The 21,656-nt window shown below is 34.2% G+C and overlaps 2 protein-coding genes across 3 annotated transcripts; both read left to right on the forward strand.

Annotated features, from left to right (window-relative positions):
• Positions 1-3,493: 3,493 nt before the first annotated feature.
• LOC139856188 (uncharacterized) lies at positions 3,494-7,931 on the forward strand. 2 transcript variants are annotated; one of them, XM_071845437.1, is made up of 9 exons: positions 3,494-3,847; positions 4,394-4,817; positions 4,898-4,978; positions 5,076-5,204; positions 6,974-7,060; positions 7,404-7,457; positions 7,563-7,643; positions 7,738-7,808; positions 7,884-7,931. In XM_071845437.1, the coding sequence occupies exons 3-8, from the start codon at positions 4,901-4,903 to the stop codon at positions 7,795-7,797; spliced, it is 489 nt and encodes a 162-aa protein (XP_071701538.1). In that variant the 5' UTR covers positions 3,494-3,847; positions 4,394-4,817; positions 4,898-4,900; the 3' UTR covers positions 7,798-7,808; positions 7,884-7,931. The 2 variants fall into 2 exon arrangements, with proteins under 2 accessions (XP_071701538.1, XP_071701539.1); XM_071845438.1 differs by lacking the exon at positions 4,394-4,817.
• A 12,136-nt stretch (positions 7,932-20,067) lies between these two features.
• Positions 20,068-20,418, forward strand: LOC139853828 (uncharacterized mitochondrial protein AtMg00810-like). Its single transcript, XM_071843177.1, has one exon. It carries the CDS (start codon positions 20,068-20,070, stop codon positions 20,416-20,418), a length of 351 nt encoding a protein of 116 aa, XP_071699278.1.
• The last annotated feature ends 1,238 nt before the right edge of the window (positions 20,419-21,656 follow it).

A 21,656-nucleotide genomic window follows, 5' to 3' on the forward strand; every position in this document is an offset into this window, starting at 1 on the left:
TTTGGGCGAGATTGTACAACATCTTTGTTAAGAATTATAACCCGAACATTCTTAAACTAGAAGCTTACTATAAGTGGAAGCTTTTCATAAATAGTAAGTTTCCAAAAATAGAAACTTTTGAGAAATAGGAACTTTTCTCGAAAACCGTCACTGTCAATATAGTTGCTATATTAATAAACATACTTTATGTTAGTTAGACATTAACTAATCAAACGTTATACCTCTAGGTTGATATCCAGATCACTTACTTGCTTTACTTTCCTTCTTGCGTGGAATACTTCAACTGCTATTTAAGGTGAATTCATAGCCCCTCTTTATTGCTAGCAAACTTACTTACTTTACTTGGGGTGAGACACATGCTGTTTTTACTTTTTACAATTTAGACACAAGTACCAAACTGTTAAACTATGCTATACCCGGCTATGTCCGACTAAGTCCCTACAATGATATTTTTAATTGCTGCTGCATGCTTAATTATTGGGGGTAGGCTTATCGGGAGTAACGTCCCCGATAGATTTGACTAAGTCTTTGTATTACTTGATAATAAAATTAAACCGACAAGGACAGACACAACTTGTCATGGGGCAAACTTGAACGTTTAGTCTAAATATCACGCTTTGGCATAACTTTTTGATCCTGCGGGAGATCATCTTTACAAACTAAATCTTGTGGTCTAAAACAACGGTCAAACTTTTGTTAAACCTATGAACTTCACTCAACCTTTTGGTTGACACTTTAGCATGTTTTGTCTCAGGTGCTGTTTGATTCAAGCTTACTTATCTACTGCTTATGTGATGCTACTTGGACATAGGATCAAGAGATTATCGCATTTATTACTATTGCATTTAAACATTTACTTTACTCCTTTGTAACGACATTTCATTTTCCGCTGCGTACTCCATAAAGTTTAACTTTCTCATTTAGTATTGTTCTCGTTATTATAATATGTTGGTATATTTTGATATTAAGTCACATTTCGCCCAGGCCCTAACTGGGGGTGTGATAGTATCCCCAATCACCATGCTCGGTCTATGTTTTGTATTAAAACTAAAATGGGTCGAAATGGTCACTTGACGTTATTTGGGTCGATGTGGGCCCAGTGTTGTAAAACTCGATTTTAATGTGGGAGTCTCTTAACTATAATTATATTAATGTATTGTGAAAACCGTTTAGCTTAAAAGTGTCGAAAAGCGTGTTTTCCGCTCATGTGAAATTGGAAGACAGATCAGTCAGTTTTAGTTCATTTGGACGCCGTCTAATATTCTTGGACGCCGTCCTGTCTTTCACAACTGGACGTCGTCCAGATAACTAGACGCCGTCCAGATGCGCTGTCTCACCAAAAAAAATTTAGGTCGTGTTTTTGGTTGGAAAACAGGTTGGGTCTTTACACGTACATTCCTTTTTTTTCATAATAAAAATTTGTTTGCTTTTCAAAAAAATAAAAAAATAAATCTACTCACATAATGCATTAATGACTTATACACTAAACATAAATAATACACAATAAAAGTGAATTTTTATCTAAAGAAATTATAGAATTATCATCACCTACTTTGAAAATATAGACAAAAAGCACATGTACATTACTACTCATTAAATTGTGAAACAAACAACACTTCATGACCTAGCACTCAACAAAAAAAGACAATTAGAGAAAAACTTCAAACGAATAGAAAACAAAACATAAGTTAGTTTGAATACATGCTATCAAACTTCAAAAACGAAATTCGAACAAAAAGAAACACACACGAGCAAAAAAGGGATGCGGACGAACAAAAATCACCATAATTGAACAAAAAAAACAACACGGACGAACGATTTTTATTTTATTTTAATTTTTTTGTTCGAATTACAAAAATGTAGAACACATTTTTGTTCGACTACCAGCTTTTTTGTTCTACTACCGCTGTGTTCTACATTTTTTTGTTCGACTATCAAAAATGTAGAACACATTTTGTTCGACTATCACATTTTTTGTTCGACTATCACCTTTTTTGGTCGGCCGTGTTTTTTTTTGTTCGTCCTTCCCATTTTTTACTCGACTTCCCCTTTTTTTGTTCGTCCGTGTCTCTTTTTTGCTCGATTTTCCTTTTTGCTCGAATTTCAGTGTATTTTTGAGTTCTCAGGGTTCTCACACAAAAAAAGTTCTCATTTGATTCCTCTATTATATATATATATATATATATATATATATATATATATATATATATATATATATATATATATATATATAATATAATTGACATATACACTCTTTTCAAAACAATACTCCCTATTATAAAGCTTTTTTTATCACCTTCATCACGCTCGAGTGATAGCATTTTAGACCATTTCTAATGATGTCTGTGATATTACATACAGTTTATGTATCTTTACTTTTTGGCCAAAAAATAAAATCTGCATGTGATAATGTAATATCAGTTTCTGACATTTTTAACTCTTGTGTCAGTTCTTTGTGTCAAATAATGAGTAGGGTGATGTGGTAAAATAAGATTGAAAATTGGGTGGAAAAAACAAATTAACAATAAAAGATACGAGTATATATTTATTAAATCGAAAAAATCAGTGATTGGTTGCTTTAACAAGTTACGCCTCACATCATTTTCGTCACATACATAACTGACGCCGTCAAAAGTGACTAATTGATGCCTCGTTATATTCCGTAAGTTTCCGTCAAAAATGTCATGTGGGATGACAAAAGGAAAGTGACTGGACCGTTATATATGGTCTTAGCACCCCAAAAGTTGTGAACTCGTCACACTCTCCACCACACCAACTTCCAACATTTTACTATTATTTCCTAACATTTTCACGTTGCCTACTCTTCTTCTTCTTCGACACTTTCCACTCCAAAAAAATACACGATTTTCTCTTAATCCATCTGAATCACATCGTTGCTGATCTAATAATCAACCTTTAACCATAACTCTTACTTCCAATTTAGCACATCACAAATACCCAAGATATTTATATTCAAATTTTACTAGCAAGTAGCAATACATTTTGAGTGGTCGGAAAAATGTCCAAAATGATAATAGAATAATCCGATTAACCTTATGTTGTAGCTCATGTGGTAGTGACTTGTCTTTCGTAGCGAGAGGTCAAGAGTTCGACTCCCGTGAGGTACAACATTGCACACATGTTGCGCCTTTACCCTTGAATCACCCAAAGGTGTATTTCGCACATCGCGTTGCGAGAGCAGTGGGGGAAGGGGTATTACCGTCCATGCCATCGGATTGGACTAGGTTTTCTCCTAGACATGAGTTGGAGAGGTTTATGCAACTGTGAGAGATGAACACGTAGGGTTAAGTCTCTCTCTGAGTGATCTTGCTATTTAAAAAAAAAAAAAAAGTCTGATTAAATAAGTGAAAGAACGGCACTTTCAGATAAGTTAACAAGAAAAACCTTATCAAAATATTCTTTGAAATCGTTAGAAAATTACATAACAAATCGATTTAATTTAATTTTGTTTTGTTTTCATATCAACAAGTCTTAAGGTATCACTCACATCCATATGAATATATACAAACTTGTACCACAATTCATTGCTTCTCCCACTTGAATTGCATGGACACAAACTTATTGCACGTGCAATCCTTATCACCTCTAGCAACCACCACGTGCCGGATGTCACTGCGGCCCCCATATCATTCATTGTCTTATGCATTTTTATCACAATCATTCACACTCCTACAATATAAACACAAAATCAGATCACACTTTGTCAACGGCCACTCTGTAACCGTCGGTCGTCGGAAAATTGAAGCCATGGGCGCCGTTGAAGTAACGCCGTCGGAGCTCCGTTCTAGCTTCATTCAACTTCTTCGTACTCGCCGTTCAGCTGAAGGTACTTTATTTACTCGCATATGTTAAGCATGTTAAAATTATATAATTAGTTAGCACATCTACTCCAACATGATTAATAAGACTATTTCCATATATTATATGTTGTAACTAACTTTATCTATTTAGATGGTCATAGAGTTAGCACCTAACTCACATAGTTTATAGGATCTACAGCTGTATCTTATTGTTGAATCATAGTCGTACATATGTACATGATCTGATATCAATCGAATATACAATTCATTTTTGAAACATTGACGGAATTAAAATACTTTATGAATTTGTTAGTGTGCGGTCTTTTGTGCAACATAATAACTCGATTGCTAATTTGAAGTAAAAGAACAAGTCAACTGTGGACTTTTCAAAGTCAAATGTGACTGTTTTTCTTTACTATTAAGTTGGATGAATGAATATCTGCTATTTGACTAATGTAATGTAATGCTAATCACTATTCACTAGTGAGAAGTAGAAGTTTGATATTATTATTATTATTATTTTTAATCAAATATCATGTTCATGTTGTATTGGCACGATATGTTACTTTCAGTTCCACTTGAAATCAGGGGCGATTTTATGTGGGGACGGGGGCGCCCGCCTCCAGTAGATTTACAATTTTCAATGTTAAAATTTTGGTTTTTTTGACTTTGACTTAAGTGGATTTTTTTTTCTTCTTCCCAAAATCAACATATTTTGTCCCAAAACCTTTAAATTTTACACAAAATTTTACTCCAAAACCTTCAAATTTTGTCCACAAACCTACAAATTTAGTTCAAAAACCTCAATATTTTGCCTAAAAGACTCCATTTTTTCCTCCAAAAACTCCGTATTTTTCCCAAAAAAGTTGCTACGACTTTAAAAAAATTTCTGCCTCAGTGAAAAAAATACTGCTTCCGCCACTACTTGAAATACAACCTGCAAAGCCTGTGAAGCAACCTTTATATCAAGGAACCCCGCCACCAAAACATAGTGAGGTGAAATTTACTTAAAATTAAGTTTTACCTTCATGTTATCTTTGTTGAAAATGAAAATCATCTTATTTGACCCGAACCAGGCAATGGAATCTTGTCCGAAAGTAGATATTCCCAACCGCAAGGATCACCTTATTGAAGAAAACTTGTACTTAACCACCGAGGTAACTAAATCCTTAAAGCCCCTTTAATTTGTTACCTCAATCTCACAAAATTATGAATAAGTTAACATGAAGAAACTTGTTATTGTATCTAAATTAGGAAGGAGAGCAGGGGCGTTTGCCTGTGTTCATCTTGAGTATGAAAGAAAACGTGAATACGAAAAGACCAGCTGTTGTATTTTTGCATAGCACTAATAAGTGCAAAGAGTGGGTTCGCCCATTACTTGAGGTACCAATATTTTTTTTTTTTTTTTTTTTTAATTTGGTCTTTGATAAGCTGTCTAAAGCTTGACAAAGAAATGTGTTAGAAAAAGATTTTCTATTGTTAGAAAAATATTTTCTATTTATCAGAATTAATTGGATAAAATCGGTAGTTTGTATAAATCCCTTAATTAGTGGGATTTGCATTTATCTAGGGGATTTAGTTTCCTAATTCTTATCCCCAAGACTCTATAAACAAAGAGGTCTTGGGGTGAGGTTAGTTGTCTTTGCCTGCAGCAAGAACCGATCTCATAACTTTGAGATCATCTATCCTCTGTTTTTCATTGTTTATGTTCTTCATTTATTCAATAAAATGTTAAACTTTGAGAAACTTCTTTTGTTCTTCGTTTCCGCACTAAGTTAATGTTTAATTCTTTTGCTTGATCGACGTTATGGGGTCTATCAATTGGTATCAGAGCAGGATCAACATATCTTGTTGATGATCCGGTCATTTTCGAGCAAAAGATGTCTTATTGAAGATACAAAAGAAAAATCGTTTTCAGATTCGTCATGCTATGCGCAGTCTATATAAAACGATTGTTTTAGATTAGTTGGCCGTTGGATCGTCATGATTTTTGGATATGAGGTTAACGGTATATAGATCTATCTCGTGTAAAAATTTTAGCTTGATCTGATAATTATATTAAAAGATATATATTTTTAGTTCCGCTGTAATTCTGAGTCTGGAAACTCAGACTCAAGACTCTGATTGAGATATGAGTCTGGATTTCGGACTTAACAGTTTGACTCAAATGCAGACTCAAGATCAGACTCAAGCACAGATTATAAAGATCAGATTCAAACTCCAGTTTCGCGTGAACTTATACTTAGTAGAAGTCAGACTTACACAAGGTCAGACTCAAAATACTTCAGACTCTAAGACTCCAGACTCAAATCAGGTCAGACCCATTTGAGTTCATCTCTTTTGAACTCAGATTTTGAAGTGGTTATTCCTCAATAAGAAGACCGGATGTTAGCTCAACATAATCAACATTTATGAAGATGAAGATTCAACAAATATGTTCAACATTTATACGCAAGTGGTTAAGCGGTGGTGAACGCGGTTTTTCATGCATATTTTCAAATGCAGTTTTGTCATGATTGTGTTCATGTTAGTTGATGATTTGTCTTCGGGATACATAAGTGCTGATGAGATGTTGAGGCTATGTGTACAACAATGATAAATAAAGAGGAGGAGAATCAAGATTAAAGAAAGATCAGTTTATCAATAGTTATGAAGATCATACAAGATGGTTAAAGCTTTGAAGACAAATATTAGATTTATTTTTAGTCTATATTTACATCTTGTAACCGATTGTTTTATCCTAATCAATTAGGGGGAGATTGTTAGGAAAAGATTTCCTATTGTTAGGAAAATATTTTCTATTTATTAGAATTGATTGGATAAAATCGGTAGTTTGTGTAAATCCCTTAATTAGTGGGATTTGCATTTATCTAGGGGATTTAGTTTCCTAATTCTTATCCCCAATACTCTATAAATAAAGAGGTCTTGGGGTGAGGTTAGTTGTCTTTGCCTGTAGCAAGAACCGATCTCATAACTTTGAGATCATCTATCCTCTGTTTTTCATTGTTTATGTTTTTCATTTATTCAATAAAATGTTAAACTTTGAGAAACTTCTTTTGTTCTTCGTTTCCGCACTAAGCTAATGTTTAATTCTTTTGCTTGATTGACGTTATGGGGTCTATCAAAATGCTCTGATAAGTTCAACATTTCAGGCTTATGCTTCACGTGGATATATTACAGTTGCCATTGATTCTCATTACCATGGAGAACGTGCCAAAAACAGCACCACCTATGAGGATGTAAGCATCAAAAACTAAATCATGTGCTATTTCTCTGCCCTTTGTGGCTGTTTTTTCTTACTCATACCTGGCAATTGGGTCGGGTCGGGTCAAAATGAGGTTTGGGTCCAAACGGGTCAGAAATTTTGAAGGGGTCAAACAGGTCAGGTCGAAATCAGGTTGGGTCGGCTCAAGAACGTTTTTTACTGGGTTGGGTCGGGTCAAGACCCATTTTGTTCCCCTCAAACTTTTATTTACAACTAATTATACTACCAACCAACTTAAACATAGAAACAGTGTTTAATGTACTTATTTTCTTATTGAGTCTCAAACCATAATCCGGCTTCATATATTTCGAATGCAGGCTCTTGTTTCATCATGGAAAAGAGCGGATACAATGCCGTTCATATTTGACACGGTTATACTTCTGCACGTCCTATGTTGACACTGTGTCACTGTGTTAATTTTTATTATTATTATTAACGTTTTCTTTGTCGTTTGATACGTTTGGGACCTTATAAAGTTGACAGACTATCTCTGTGAAAGAGATGATATAGACCATTCAAAAATAGGGATTACTGATTTACTGGGGAATCACTCGGAGGTTAGAGCGATCAAACATAAAGCATAAAAGATGATTTCAATAATTCAATGTCGTATCTTGAATTTGTTAGCTTATATATTGTTTATTCGTGCAGGAATGCAAGCTTGGTTCGCCGCTTTTGTTGATACACGTTATTCGGTGGTGGTCCCCGTAATTGGTGTTCAGGTATGTAATATTGGAAACGATTCAGTTACCTACGTGAGGATAAACGAAATTATCAAATGTGATGTGGTTGTGTAGGGATTTCGCTGGGCCATAGATAACGATCAATGGCAGGCACGATGTGACGATCGCTCCAAATCCATATGGACGAACACGTCATTCGTTGATTTCATTGCGAGGTATTTGACCTCTATATGATACGTTTTGTAAACATTGCATTCTTTTGAAAAGGAACACCATAAATGTATATTTAAATCAAAGGTTTTCGACAACTGATGATTTCTACATATAGACAATCACCGTATATAATAGTTTACAATAGTGCTTTCGTTGACAATACAGTCAAATAAGGTACATGGTGATGAATTGGTGAATGCAACGTTTTCTTGAAAAATATGTCAGGTAAGACTCCATGCACATAGCTTGTATATCATATAAGCAAATAGCGGAAGACTTCTAGGGAACCTGAGAATAAACATGCTAACAAGTGTCAACACAAAGGTTGGTGAGTTCATAGTTTATATGTTTCGCATAATCTGTATATAAAGATGGATCACAAGATTTCAGTTGTTTCTTCCATAAATGGTTATCAAAATATTCTACAAGAATGAGCACCCTGGTAACTAAGCTTTAACGTCTATATAATAAGTACCCCTCGTTTAACATGCAACCAACATGTACAATACACTCAAATAGCATACGTCTGTTTTATAGTTCAGGATAGGATTTCTATACCTGGAACAGACGGGGATGTCAAACCCTATGGATCCATATAATACTACTCGCGCCCACCAGTTCTTATAACTGGCAGTTAACAGTTACCAAAGCTAAGGGATTTTCGGTTCAAACTCGGTGTAGAATTTAGTATGTACTTGTATCCATTATGTTTAAAATAAAGTGCATGTATTCTCAGCCCAAAAATATATATTGCAAAAGCAATTAAAAAGGGATCGTATGAAACTCACCCATATAAATATTGTAAATCAGTTAATAAAGCATTTGCATGTATTCTCAGCCCAAAAATATTGAGAGAAAAAGGGTTCTTATGAAACTCACATTTCAATATTGTGGTTCAATATTGTAGGCAAAATATGTAGATGCAATGACAACAACGAATGCATAGTTGGTCTGAGATTCACGAACAATACACCCGAACATTATCCATAACCTCCTTAGCTATAACCCACTTGAAACTCGTTTTCAAAATCACCCGAACATAACCCCGTCGTTGTATTTTATGTATATTATTATTTTTGTATCATAAAAATAATAATACTAATAGTAATAAAATTGATAATAATAATATTAAGTATAATAATAAAATATTAATACTATGAAGTAACAAGTGTGTTTTATAAAAAAAAATGATTGAGTGTAATCCATCTATCTATCCATATGCGTATATATATAGAGATATAGATGTAGATATTTTAAATTTAATAATATAATAAAACATTAATATAATATAATAAAATAATAAAATAATAATCATTTTTGTTGTTTTCCTTGTCGACATATTTAAATATAATATATATAATAATATAATAATATTGAAATAAAATATAATAATATAATAATATATTTAGAATCAAATTTGAATCGTAAATGTTTAAAAAAAGTCGTATTTATTAAATACTTCAGGGTTATATTATGTAACTTATAATTAATAATTTCTATCATGTCGCTTTCATGTGAATAGTAAATTAATTAATTTCGTTTCATTTACTATTCAATGAATAGTAAATGAATTAATTTAAATTCAACTATTTAAGCTACACGTTGTTGTACGTTATGCTTTACAAATTGTACATTTTTAATTTAACTTCGTTTCTTAAAAAAAAATTACAAAAATTATATCATAAAAATAAAACGACTTAATACGTAAAATTTTTAAATAGAAAAAGCATCGTTTAATAGTAAATTTTTATCATTTCATATATAAATATTATAAAATTTAGTTTTCTAGAACTAATTATATTCAATATTCATAACCACGTTTTAAATATACGTCGCAAGTTATTCATACAATTACTATTCCAACTTATCATATATATTCAAATAGATATATAAACCAATAAGTTCAATGTACGGTATCATACAATTAATACCTTATTACGCTTTCAGGTTATAGTATATATAGGTATCTATTTACATATAATTGTTCGCGAATCATCGAGAACAGTCGAAGGGTAATTGTATAGTTCAAAATTTTGAGATTCAAATTCATAGACTTTGCTTATCGTGTCGGAAACGTTAAAGATTAAGTTTAAATTTGGTCAGAAATTTCCGGGTCATCACAGTATCCCCCCGTTAAAGAAATTTCGTCCCGAAATTTGAGTGAGGTCGTAATGGCTAACAATAACAATGTTTTCATGACGTATATGAGTCGATAAATAGAGTTTTATCACCGTTGAATAATATGGATATAACAATCCGATTACTCGAAGCGTAAGAGAGAAGTTATCGCATAATAGTGAATTTGAAGGAATAGAGATTCGTCTTAACTTTTGATGTAGTAACGATTGATTTCCGGAATTTAAGGAATATAAAATCTTCATAATCTAAATAAGATTTGATTCTTCGGGAATTAGGGAAATTAAGTTTTCCTTTGATTGAATGCGTAATCTACCTCGATTGCTATATCTGATATTTCGCTATAAATTGACCACTTCCGTTTCATTTATTTTCACCACTCCTATAATCTTCTTCCTTATTTCATACTTTCAACAGATTGTGAAATGCTTAATCCAGTTCTGATTCTTGATATACTCCTAACTTTCATATCTGTCATTCTTCTTTTTCATCTACCACCAGAGGAAGTTACTTTCTTCTACCATTACCTTGGGGTTATAGTGTTTTTCATTCTCCCGTGTCTTTATATTGCTATACGTATTGATATACACGGTTTGTAATTTCGGGGTTGTTCCAGGGTTTTATATCCTCCGTTATATTTCGGAGCTCCATGCTTTCGTTCTCTCTTCCCGACTTTAAGTCAAGCGAATAATGGTCCAGAATTCGTAGGTATGGATTTCGGAATGAACATAATTAATGTTCAAGGAAAGAAATTGTAATGGCACGATCTTGATTTGTCAAATTACCAGAATATCTGGAAAAGGCCGAATCTTCAAGAAATATGTTTTCTTGATAATTTTAGAGGTTAAATAGAATGAAAGAGTTATGTAACATGGTTCATGATGAGGGTGGGATCTGTGAACCTTCATCACGTTCCATTAGAAACTCAGCATGACTTACTGTAATATAATCACGTTGGCCTGACGTCATTATATTATACTAATTCATGCTTCAGTTCTCAACACTACTTCATAACATTCATATTTTAAACTTGAATTTTTCAGAATTTAGAAACTAACACAGTTTCTTTTATGATGTAACACAGATAGCGTGAAGGAATGAATAATTTCAGATAGTCACGAAATTATCCTCAGAAATATTGAGGATATTTATAATGAAAGATACGATGATATCTTAGAATATTCAAGATAAGATGATGATGAAGAATATTATCCGTAAGGGTTTTAGAGTAAGGAGTAAGGTATTCGTTAATGGCTTCGGCAGATACTGAATCATTTGAATTCTTTGAAGGCAGGTTCAATCTTTGTGATTTATCCTCCTTCATACTTTGCTCAATCCGTTTTCCAGTTCCAACCTCCTCTTTTCTCAGCTTTGCCATCATACCATTCTTTATCATCAAACTTTTGACTGTTAAAGTCGTTTACAGTTTTTGCTGCTTCATCAGCATTTGTAGAACTAGTTCGCAGTTCAGGGTGTTTTTCAGAAACTTCACATTCAAAGTATGTAACTGTTGGCGTAGAGGTGCTGCAAGATTTCAAAATACTGATTGCTAATTTCCTTTAATTCGTATGGCAATTATTGTTAAGAGATGTGGATGCGTACATGATAGGGTTATAATGAGTATACGGATTTTTCAGAAGGTCAAGAACAAATGAAGTTGTTGGTAAATGTGGTGGAACATAAAAGGTTCCCCGGTAACAATATCATATATGTCAAGGTTACAAATCTGAAAGGTCGAAATTTACTGGTTGCAAGGGTGATAACACTAGATACCTTGAAAAGGAATTGCAAGATTATTTTCGGTAAAAACAACGCTAAAGGATCTTGCACGGTTTTGAAGTCAAAGTATAGCTTTGAAAGATGTAGAGATCTAAGAATGATGTCACCGGTTCAGAGTTATGAATTGGATTCTGATCCGTCAATATCAGAATGTGTAATTGAATTTGTATGAGATGATTGGGTATCATTGTGAGCATGATTAATAGATTTGTGAATCAAAGTTGAAGAATGTACAATATAACATATTAATTGCGAACTTATATATTTCCCGAGTATTACCTACCCGTTAAAGATTTCACAATTAACATTTTGTACAAAAGAATTTTTATTACAGTCTTTATGAAAATATATGTATGTATATTTTCTTCAGATGTAATACAGATTTAATGAGTTAATATCATATTAAGCTCATTTGATTTTTGGCTTGAATTAGAAATGAATAATCTCTAAAACATTAGAGGTTGCATAATCTTCGCGGAGTATTTCACTAATGAAATCAATACTTCATTATTTATTCTTATTAATATTCCTCAATAAAGGATGTTGGTATTCGTGGAATTCTTGCTAACTTTGCAAGGTGCAATTGATGTTTTCTAGAAAGTTTCGAGTGCATCGAAGATGAAAGTGTAAAATCAACCATGTTATTGAATAATACACTTGGTTTATTATGAAACGAAATTCATTGAATTGAAACAGAGATTGTAGTTAACGAAGGTTGTACATCATATCATATTAGTAATATGAATTAACAGAGTAGTTAAGTTTCATACATAATAGCTTAGCACAGAAAGATTTATTAGGGTTTAAAATTTATATATATATATAAGATATACATATAATTTCTTCGGAGGGAATGAGTTATTATTTTATAACTCGTTGATTCAATATACGCGTTATTGATTCGTAATGATGTCCACGGTAATTCTTGACCTAGAGGAGCTTGTGATGTTAGAGGTGCTGACGATTCTAATGATATTGACAGCACTGACTGTGCTGGTGAGGCTAAGGGTATTGTTGTTATTGTGATATAACAAGTCTAACTTGTAAATCATTCACTATTCCGATCAAGGTTTCTAATCTATCTGATTTATGGTTAAGGCTTGAATAGATAATCTCTAAACTTTAGAAATTACATAATCGCCGTCGAATGTTTCTCCGATGAAGTTATGAATCAATACTTCATCGTTTATTGTTGTTGATACTCCTTGGTATCTATGGTGCGTATGATGTTGATATCCGAGGTACAGATCGTGATGTTGAGGCGTGTGATGTGGATGTTGTTGGTGGTGGTAATGGTACTGTTGGTGTTGTTGTCAGTGGTACTAGTGCTGTTGGTGCTGAGGATGGTGATGTTACTGGTGTTGGTGATACTGCTGGTGTTTGTAAATTGTGTACCGTGCTCTCTAAAGTTAACACTCGAGCTCGAAGTTCTTTAACTTCTTCTACTAACCCTGGTTGGTTATCGGTGTGAGGTCGGATATCTTTTCTGGTTCCGTTAATGGTAGCTTCAAGATGAAAAATTCTCGCAAAAAGAGTATAAACGGTGTTGCGAACAGGTTCGCCAGTAAGTGGATCGAGTACTCCGACGTTAGGCGGTAGGTTCGGCTCGTGGTATGGAGTACCTTCTTCATTTCTCCATAGGGTAAGTATTTTGCTAACCCATCTCCACTTTCTAAAGAAATCACGGTAGTTGATCGGTCGATGCGGTCCCGTCACGCTGTCTTCGGAGTTGGAGGGACTTGGTCTATTCGAGGAGGCCATCTTACGTGTTCACAGAAAGTTATGAAATGATTCTTGGTATAAATTGAGGGTTGAATACTGGATGATACCTTCGTCTTCTCGCATACGTATATATAGTAAAAGGATTCCGTAATTTACGGAGGAAATTTCGAAAAGCGCCAAATAAGATTCACTGTAGTAGATATGATAGGATATGATTTGTATATACACCGTGTATGCAATAAATGCAAAAACACGTGTCAAGACGTAAGATTGATAAACAGGTAATTTCCGACAAGAAATGATAAGCAAAACTTTTTACATGCAGACACGGTCAAAGTCCAGACTTACGAATGCATCCTAACATCTATCAGTTAGACACATTAATGCAAGACCTGATTCGCTAAGACCAACGCTCTGATACCAACTGTGACGATCGCTCCAAATCCATATGGACGAACACGTCATTCGTTGATTTCATTGCGAGGTATTTGACCTCTATATGATACGTTTTGTAAACATTGCATTCTTTTGAAAAGGAACACCATAAATGTATATTTAAATCAAAGGTTTTCGACAACTGATGATTTCTACATATAGACAATCACCGTATATAATAGTTTACAATAGTGCTTTCGTTGACAATACAGTCAAATAAGGTACATGGTGATGAATTGGTGAATGCAACGTTTTCTTGAAAAATATGTCAGGTAAGACTCCATGCACATAGCTTGTATATCATATAAGCAAATAGCGGAAGACTTCTAGGGAACCTGAGAATAAACATGCTAACAAGTGTCAACACAAAGGTTGGTGAGTTCATAGTTTATATGTTTCGCATAATCTGTATATAAAGATGGATCACAAGATTTCAGTTGTTTCTTCCATAAATGGTTATCAAAATATTCTACAAGAATGAGCACCCTGGTAACTAAGCTTTAACGTCTATATAATAAGTACCCCTCGTTTAACATGCAACCAACATGTACAATACACTCAAATAGCATACGTCTGTTTTATAGTTCAGGATAGGATTTCTATACCTGGAACAGACGGGGATGTCAAACCCTATGGATCCATATAATACTACTCGCGCCCACCAGTTCTTATAACTGGCAGTTAACAGTTACCAAAGCTAAGGGATTTTCGGTTCAAACTCGGTGTAGAATTTAGTATGTACTTGTATCCATTATGTTTAAAATAAAGTGCATGTATTCTCAGCCCAAAAATATATATTGCAAAAGCAATTAAAAAGGGATCGTATGAAACTCACCCATATAAATATTGTAAATCAGTTAATAAAGCATTTGCATGTATTCTCAGCCCAAAAATATTGAGAGAAAAAGGGTTCTTATGAAACTCACATTTCAATATTGTGGTTCAATATTGTAGGCAAAATATGTAGATGCAATGACAACAACGAATGCATAGTTGGTCTGAGATTCACGAACAATACACCCGAACATTATCCATAACCTCCTTAGCTATAACCCACTTGAAACTCGTTTTCAAAATCACCCGAACATAACCCCGTCGTTGTATTTTATGTATATTATTATTTTTGTATCATAAAAATAATAATACTAATAGTAATAAAATTGATAATAATAATATTAAGTATAATAATAAAATATTGATACTATGAAGTAACAAGTGTGTTTTATAAAAAAAAATGATTGAGTGTAATCCATCTATCTATCCATATGCGTATATATATAGAGATATAGATGTAGATATTTTAAATTTAATAATATAATAAAACATTAATATAATATAATAAAATAATAAAATAATAATCATTTTTGTTGTTTTCCTTGTCGACATATTTAAATATAATATATATAATAATATAATAATATTGAAATAAAATATAATAATATAATAATATATTTAGAATCAAATTTGAATCGTAAATGTTTAAAAAAAGTCGTATTTATTAAATACTTCAGGGTTATATTATGTAACTTATAATTAATAATTTCTATCATGTCGCTTTCATGTGAATAGTAAATTAATTAATTTCGTTTCATTTACTATTCAATGAATAGTAAATGAATTAATTTAAATTCAACTATTTAAGCTACACGTTGTTGTACGTTATGCTTTACAAATTGTACATTTTTAATTTAACTTCGTTTCTTAAAAAAAAATTACAAAAATTATATCATAAAAATAAAACGACTTAATACGTAAAATTTTTAAATAGAAAAAGCATCGTTTAATAGTAAATTTTTATCATTTCATATATAAATATTATAAAATTTAGTTTTCTAGAACTAATTATATTCAATATTCATAACCACGTTTTAAATATACGTCGCAAGTTATTCATACAATTACTATTCCAACTTATCATATATATTCAAATAGATATATAAACCAATAAGTTCAATGTACGGTATCATACAATTAATACCTTATTACGCTTTCAGGTTATAGTATATATAGGTATCTATTTACATATAATTGTTCGCGAATCATCGAGAACAGTCGAAGGGTAATTGTATAGTTCAAAATTTTGAGATTCAAATTCATAGACTTTGCTTATCGTGTCGGAAACGTTAAAGATTAAGTTTAAATTTGGTCAGAAATTTCCGGGTCATCACACACGAGGTGACAGTATCAAGTCTGTGTTTGAAGGTGACATTTTTTTTATTCTTTAAAAAAAAAAAGGAGTTTGAACTATTTTTTATGCTCTTGACATTCATTTGTTTTAGAAGCACGAACTGACTTGGGTGTTAAAATATTGGTGCAAACAAAATTTGAAAATAAAAGCGCCACTAAAAGTGAGTTAAAGTGTTGCACGGATTTTGCAGATTTCGGTATGCGTGAAACACACAAATGCGGCGCATCCCTTCACTGATGCGGCACATCTCTTCGCCAAAATGTCCCGAAGGTTTTAAATGCGGCGTTTCAAAGGGATACGACGCATCACCACAAAGAGATGCGGCGCATCTCTATGTGATGCGGGGCATCACTAGCTGATCAGCTGACAGGCTGTTAAAGTTAACCCGATTTCTTTTGATTATTTTGGTGTATTGCTTTCTTGTTGGCATACTTTTGCCCATGTTGTGTGATCTATTTCCACATGTATGTTAGGTGTAAACATCCTTTAATGGTTGGATTAGGTGTGTGTTTAATCATTATGTTTGTTCTTGATCTAGTATTTAAGCAAGTGTATTTGTGTCATTTGATTTAAGGAAAGCCATTCACAATACACAATCAGTTTCATATCTATTGTTCTATATTTTGTTTATTACATTTTCATTCATAGCAAGTTATTAGTTGTCTTATGGTATCAAGAGCTTGGTTATAAACTTGGTTATAAGTTTAGTCCTAAGTTAAACTTTGTGTGCAAATTACTCAAAGTTCAAACAAAATCCTTGCTAATCAAAATGGAAGTCTTAAATGTAAACAATGGAGGTATGGTCAATGGAATGGAGAAACTTGTAGGCAACAACTACAAGTATTGGAAGATGTGTATGAAGGCTTTTCTTCAAGGTCATGATCTATGGGAACATGTGTCCGGAGGTGAAGCCATAATTCCCATAGAAACTCTAGAGAATGTAGAGTCAAGAAGAAAATGGAAGGTACGATGTGGAAAGGCTCTCTTTGCATTGAGAACTTCAATTAGCAAAGAGTTTATTGAACATGTTCGTGTTATTACTTCTCCAAAAGAAGTATGGGATACTCTTGAGAAACTCTTTTCTAAGAAAAACACCGCAAGGTTGCAATTCTTGGAAAACGAGTTAGCAATCTCAAGACAAGAAGGTATGAGTGTTTCCGAATATTTCTTACGGGTCAAAAATCTATGTTCTGAAATTTCAGAGATTGATGACAAAGAGAAAATTAGTGAAGCTCGTTTGCGAAGATATCTAAATCGTGGTTTGAAGAAAGAGTATGTCCCGTTCATAACCACTATTCAGGGGTGGGCTACTCAACCTTCGGTTGAAGAATTGGAGAATTTACTCTCTAATCAAGAAGCTTTGGCCAAGCAAATGGCTAAAGGATTTGAAAATGATGCAGTTTTGTTTTCAAAGGGAAAGAATCACAAGAAAGGTTCTTCAAGCAAAGAAAAGGAAGAAGAGCAAACTAGTTACAAAGGTAACTATGAGAAGAAACCTCCTACATGTTACAAGTGTGGGAAGGTTGGTCACATCAAGAGATATTGTCATTCCAAAGTCACAAAAGCAAACGTGGCTTGTTCAAGTAACGATGATGATGATGTCAAATGGGAGCAATGTTTTACCGTTGATACGGTTGTCACGAAGAATCAATGGATTGTTGATTCGGGTGGCTCTCATCATGTGACCGGTGATGGAACTCTTCTTCATGACGTTAGAGATCACAATCAAAATCGAGTTGTAATCACGGACGATAACTCAACTCATCCGGTGAAAAAGGAAGGTAATGCTATTATTGATGTTAATAATGATACATTTACTTTGGAAGATGTTTATCTTGTTCCTAAATTGACCAAGAACTTAGTTTCGGTACCTTAATTACTGAATCCGGGAAGTATGTTCTTTTTGGTCCAACGGATGTGAAAGTCCTTGAGAATGTCAAGGAGATTGTGGGTGATGTTCTTTTCACGGGAGAAAAGAAAGGTTCTTTGTTTGTGTTGTCCGCAGGTGAAGCTTATGTGAAGAAAACAAGCCAAACCGACAACGGAGCTATTTGGCATGCAAGACTAGGCCATGTGGGATATCAAATGTTGCAAAAGATATTCTCACATAAGCTAGTTGATGGAATTCCTAAACTCAAGAATGTTCGTGAAGAGGTGATATGCCAAGGATGTCAATATGGAAAGTCGCACCGGCTTCCATATAAGAAGTCAATAAACCGAAAACAAGGTTTACTTGACTTGATTCATACGGATTTGATGGGGCCAACAAGAACACCAAGTTATAGCGGTCATTGCTATGTCATGGTGTTAATCGATGACTATTCTCGGTTCACTTGGGTGAAGTTTTTAAAGGAGAAGAGTGAAGCCTTATCAAAGTCCATAGAGTTCAAATAAGCGGTCGAATCCAAATTTGGAAGAAAGGTAAAAGCTCTTAGGAGTGATAACGGTGGAGAATTCATGTCAAATGATTTCTTTACTTATTGCAAAGCTAATCGTATTTCTCGCCAAATGACTTGTCCGGACACCTCTCAACAAAATGGTGTTGCGGAAAGAAAGATTGCTTACCTTGTTTCAATTTGCTTATCTTGGTTACATGACAAAGGGTTGCCTAGGGAGCTATGGGCGGAAGCACTTCAATGTGCTTGTCATGTGTCTAATCGGTTACCATCTTGGCCAGGTACACAAAAATCATCTTTTGAGCTAGCTTATGGTCAAAAGCCAAATGTAAGCTATTTTAGGGTGTTTGGTTCTATTTGTTATGTTCATGTTCCTAAAGCTAACCGAACCAAACTTGACCCAAAAGCTCGAAAGTGTATTTTTGTTGGTTATGATTCTCACAGGAAAGGTTGGAGGTGTATGGATCAAGAAATAAAGAAGTTTACCACTTCAAGAGATGTGGTATTTGATGAAGTATCTTCTCAATTTTCTGAATCAAGCAAAAATGGTGAAGAAAATAGAGATTACAAATTTATGTTTCCTAGTTTTGACACTCAAGAACAAAGTGAGAATGATGGTGTTTCTCAAACTCAAGAAGAGGCACCTAGTGAAGAAGTACCAACTCAAGTTAGAAGGTCAACAAGAGAAAAGAGACAACCAAAATATCTAAGTGACTATGAGGTGAACACAGTCACAACTTGTTTCTTTTCAGGTGGCTTAACCGAAGAACCAACATGTTATAAAGAAGCTAAAGATTCTCCGGATTGGAGAAAAGCAATGCAAGAGGAGATTGATGCATTGGAAAAGAATGAAACTTGGGAGCTTTTCAAGAAACCGGAAGCATGTAAACCGGTTACTTGCAAATGGGTCTACCGTTTGAAGAAGAACTCGGATGGAACCATTAATAGGTTCAAGGCTCGGTTGGTGGCTCGTGGCTTTTGTCAAAGTTATGGGCTTGATTATGAGGAAACTTTTAGCCCCGTGGCTAAAATGGTAACGGTGAGAACAATAATCTCACTAGCGGCTTACAAAGGGTGGAAATTGTGGCAACTTGATGTGAAGAATGCTTTTCTATATGGAGAGCTTGATCGTGAGGTGTTCATGGAACAACCTATTGGGTTCATTTCAAATCAATTTCCAGAATATGTGTGCCGGTTGAAGAAAGCTCTTTATGGCTTGAAACAAGCTCCGAGAGCTTGGTATGGTAAGGTTGCACAATACCTTGTCTTTTGTGGTTTTAAGATTTCTGATGCGGATTCTAGTTTGTTTGTAAAGAAAGAATCAGGTTTCCATGTTTTGGTGCTATTATATGTTGATGACATGATTATCACCGGAGGAAACGAGTCAGAAATCTCTCGTTTAAGTGATGATCTTTCGGTTCGTTTTGAAATGAAGAATCTGGGGGAGATTGGATGTTTTCTTGGCTTGGAAGTTGATAAATTAGAAAATGGGTACTTTATCTCTCAAAGGGGTTATGCAAGAAGTCTCTTGGAATGTTTCAATATGGGGGAGTCAAAGCCTATGAGTACTCCAATGGAACCAAACCTCAAAATGAAGAAAGATCAAGGAAAAGAGCTCAAGGATGTGAAGTTGTTCAGACAAATGGTTGGAAATTTAATCTATCTAACCATCACAAGGCCCGAAATTGCTTACTCGGTTGGCATTGTTTCACAATTTATGCAATGTCCAACTAATGTTCATCTTGATGCAGCAAAAAGGATCCTTCGTTATGTGAAATGATCAATAGGTCATGGCGTGTGGTATAAGAAGTGTGATAATGTTTTGTTAAATGGTTTCGTAGATGCAGATTGGATGGGAGACGCAAATGATCGCCATTCAACTTCGGGTTACTGTTTTAACATAGGTTCCGCGGTTATTTCATGGTGTAGCAAGAAGCAAGATGTTGTTGCTTTGTCTAGCACGAAAGCGGAATACATAGCTGCAACAATGGCGGCTCAAGAATGTACTTGATTAAGAAGATTGATTGGTGACATACTTGAAAAAGTAGTGTAACAGACTGAAACCCGGGCTAGTTGTAAGTGGACTATTTTTGCCCTTAGGGTTTGTGCTTAGTCTTAAGTGATTTTTATTTTAATTATTTTATTAGTGTTTTATTATATTTGTGTTGTGTCCAGTTTGTGACAAGGGTCCCAGAACAGGTTTGTTTATTTTATTTGGACCTCGTTTGGGTTACCTAATCTTGTGCGAAAGATATCAGATAACTGGTAAATACCCGTGTGTTGCTCAGTGTGGGAATTAAACCCAACTAAGAGACTAGTGTACTGTATTTCCTTCCCATTTCTAGAAAATTCATTCTTCACCCCCGTACCTTCATCCCTCCCACCTAACCAAACCCTAATTCTCCATTGTTGATCTTGAGCTCGAATTGGTCTTGAAATCACGTTCTTTACACTCTACTGATTCTTTTAAGGTATGAATCATGAGCTTTCATGATCAATTTAGTGTTAAAATGGTGTTTTTAAGTGTGTTTGTTCATAAGCTTGATTTTGTGTCAAAATCCATGGATTTGATGTTGTTATGGTCAAAACTTTGTGGGTTTATAGTCTATAACATGTAGTAATTGAGTTGTGGTAAGTTTTGGTGTCGAAAATGAGCTCTAGATCGATTTTTGGTGAATTTAGCTTGAAGTCCGTAGGTTGTGTTCAGAATCTGCAGATGATGAACACAGTCGGCCGACTGTCGGTCGACAGTCGACCGACTGGCTAGTGAACCGACCGACTGAGTTCGACTTTCGGTCGATTGTGGTGATACCAAATAAGTCGACCGATTGGGAAAGTCAGTCGACCGGTTGTGTCAACAGTCGACCGACTGTCTATGTCAGTCGACCGATTGAGGAGACAGTCGACCGACTGTGTGTCCAGGGCAGAATGTTTTACCAAAGTGCCTTTTTTCTAGCCGTTATGCTGCCCGTTTATATTTTGGTGTTCAGGATGTAAATTTTGAAAGCATGAAAATTT

This window comes from Rutidosis leptorrhynchoides, chromosome 6 (genome assembly GCF_046630445.1).
Source record: "Rutidosis leptorrhynchoides isolate AG116_Rl617_1_P2 chromosome 6, CSIRO_AGI_Rlap_v1, whole genome shotgun sequence".
NCBI lineage: Eukaryota > Viridiplantae > Streptophyta > Magnoliopsida > Asterales > Asteraceae > Rutidosis > Rutidosis leptorrhynchoides.

Coding starts and splice junctions, on each gene's coding strand:
- LOC139856188 (XM_071845437.1), top strand. CDS start 4,901: ATGGAATCTTGTCCGAAAGTAGATATTCCCAACCGCAAGGATCACCTT. Junction 7,458..7,562: donor TGCCGTTCATATTTGACACG/GTTATACTTCTG, acceptor GACCTTATAAAG/TTGACAGACTATCTCTGTGA. Junction 7,644..7,737: donor TACTGGGGAATCACTCGGAG/GTTAGAGCGATC, acceptor TTATTCGTGCAG/GAATGCAAGCTTGGTTCGCC.
- LOC139853828 (XM_071843177.1), top strand. CDS start 20,068: ATGAAGAATCTGGGGGAGATTGGATGTTTTCTTGGCTTGGAAGTTGAT.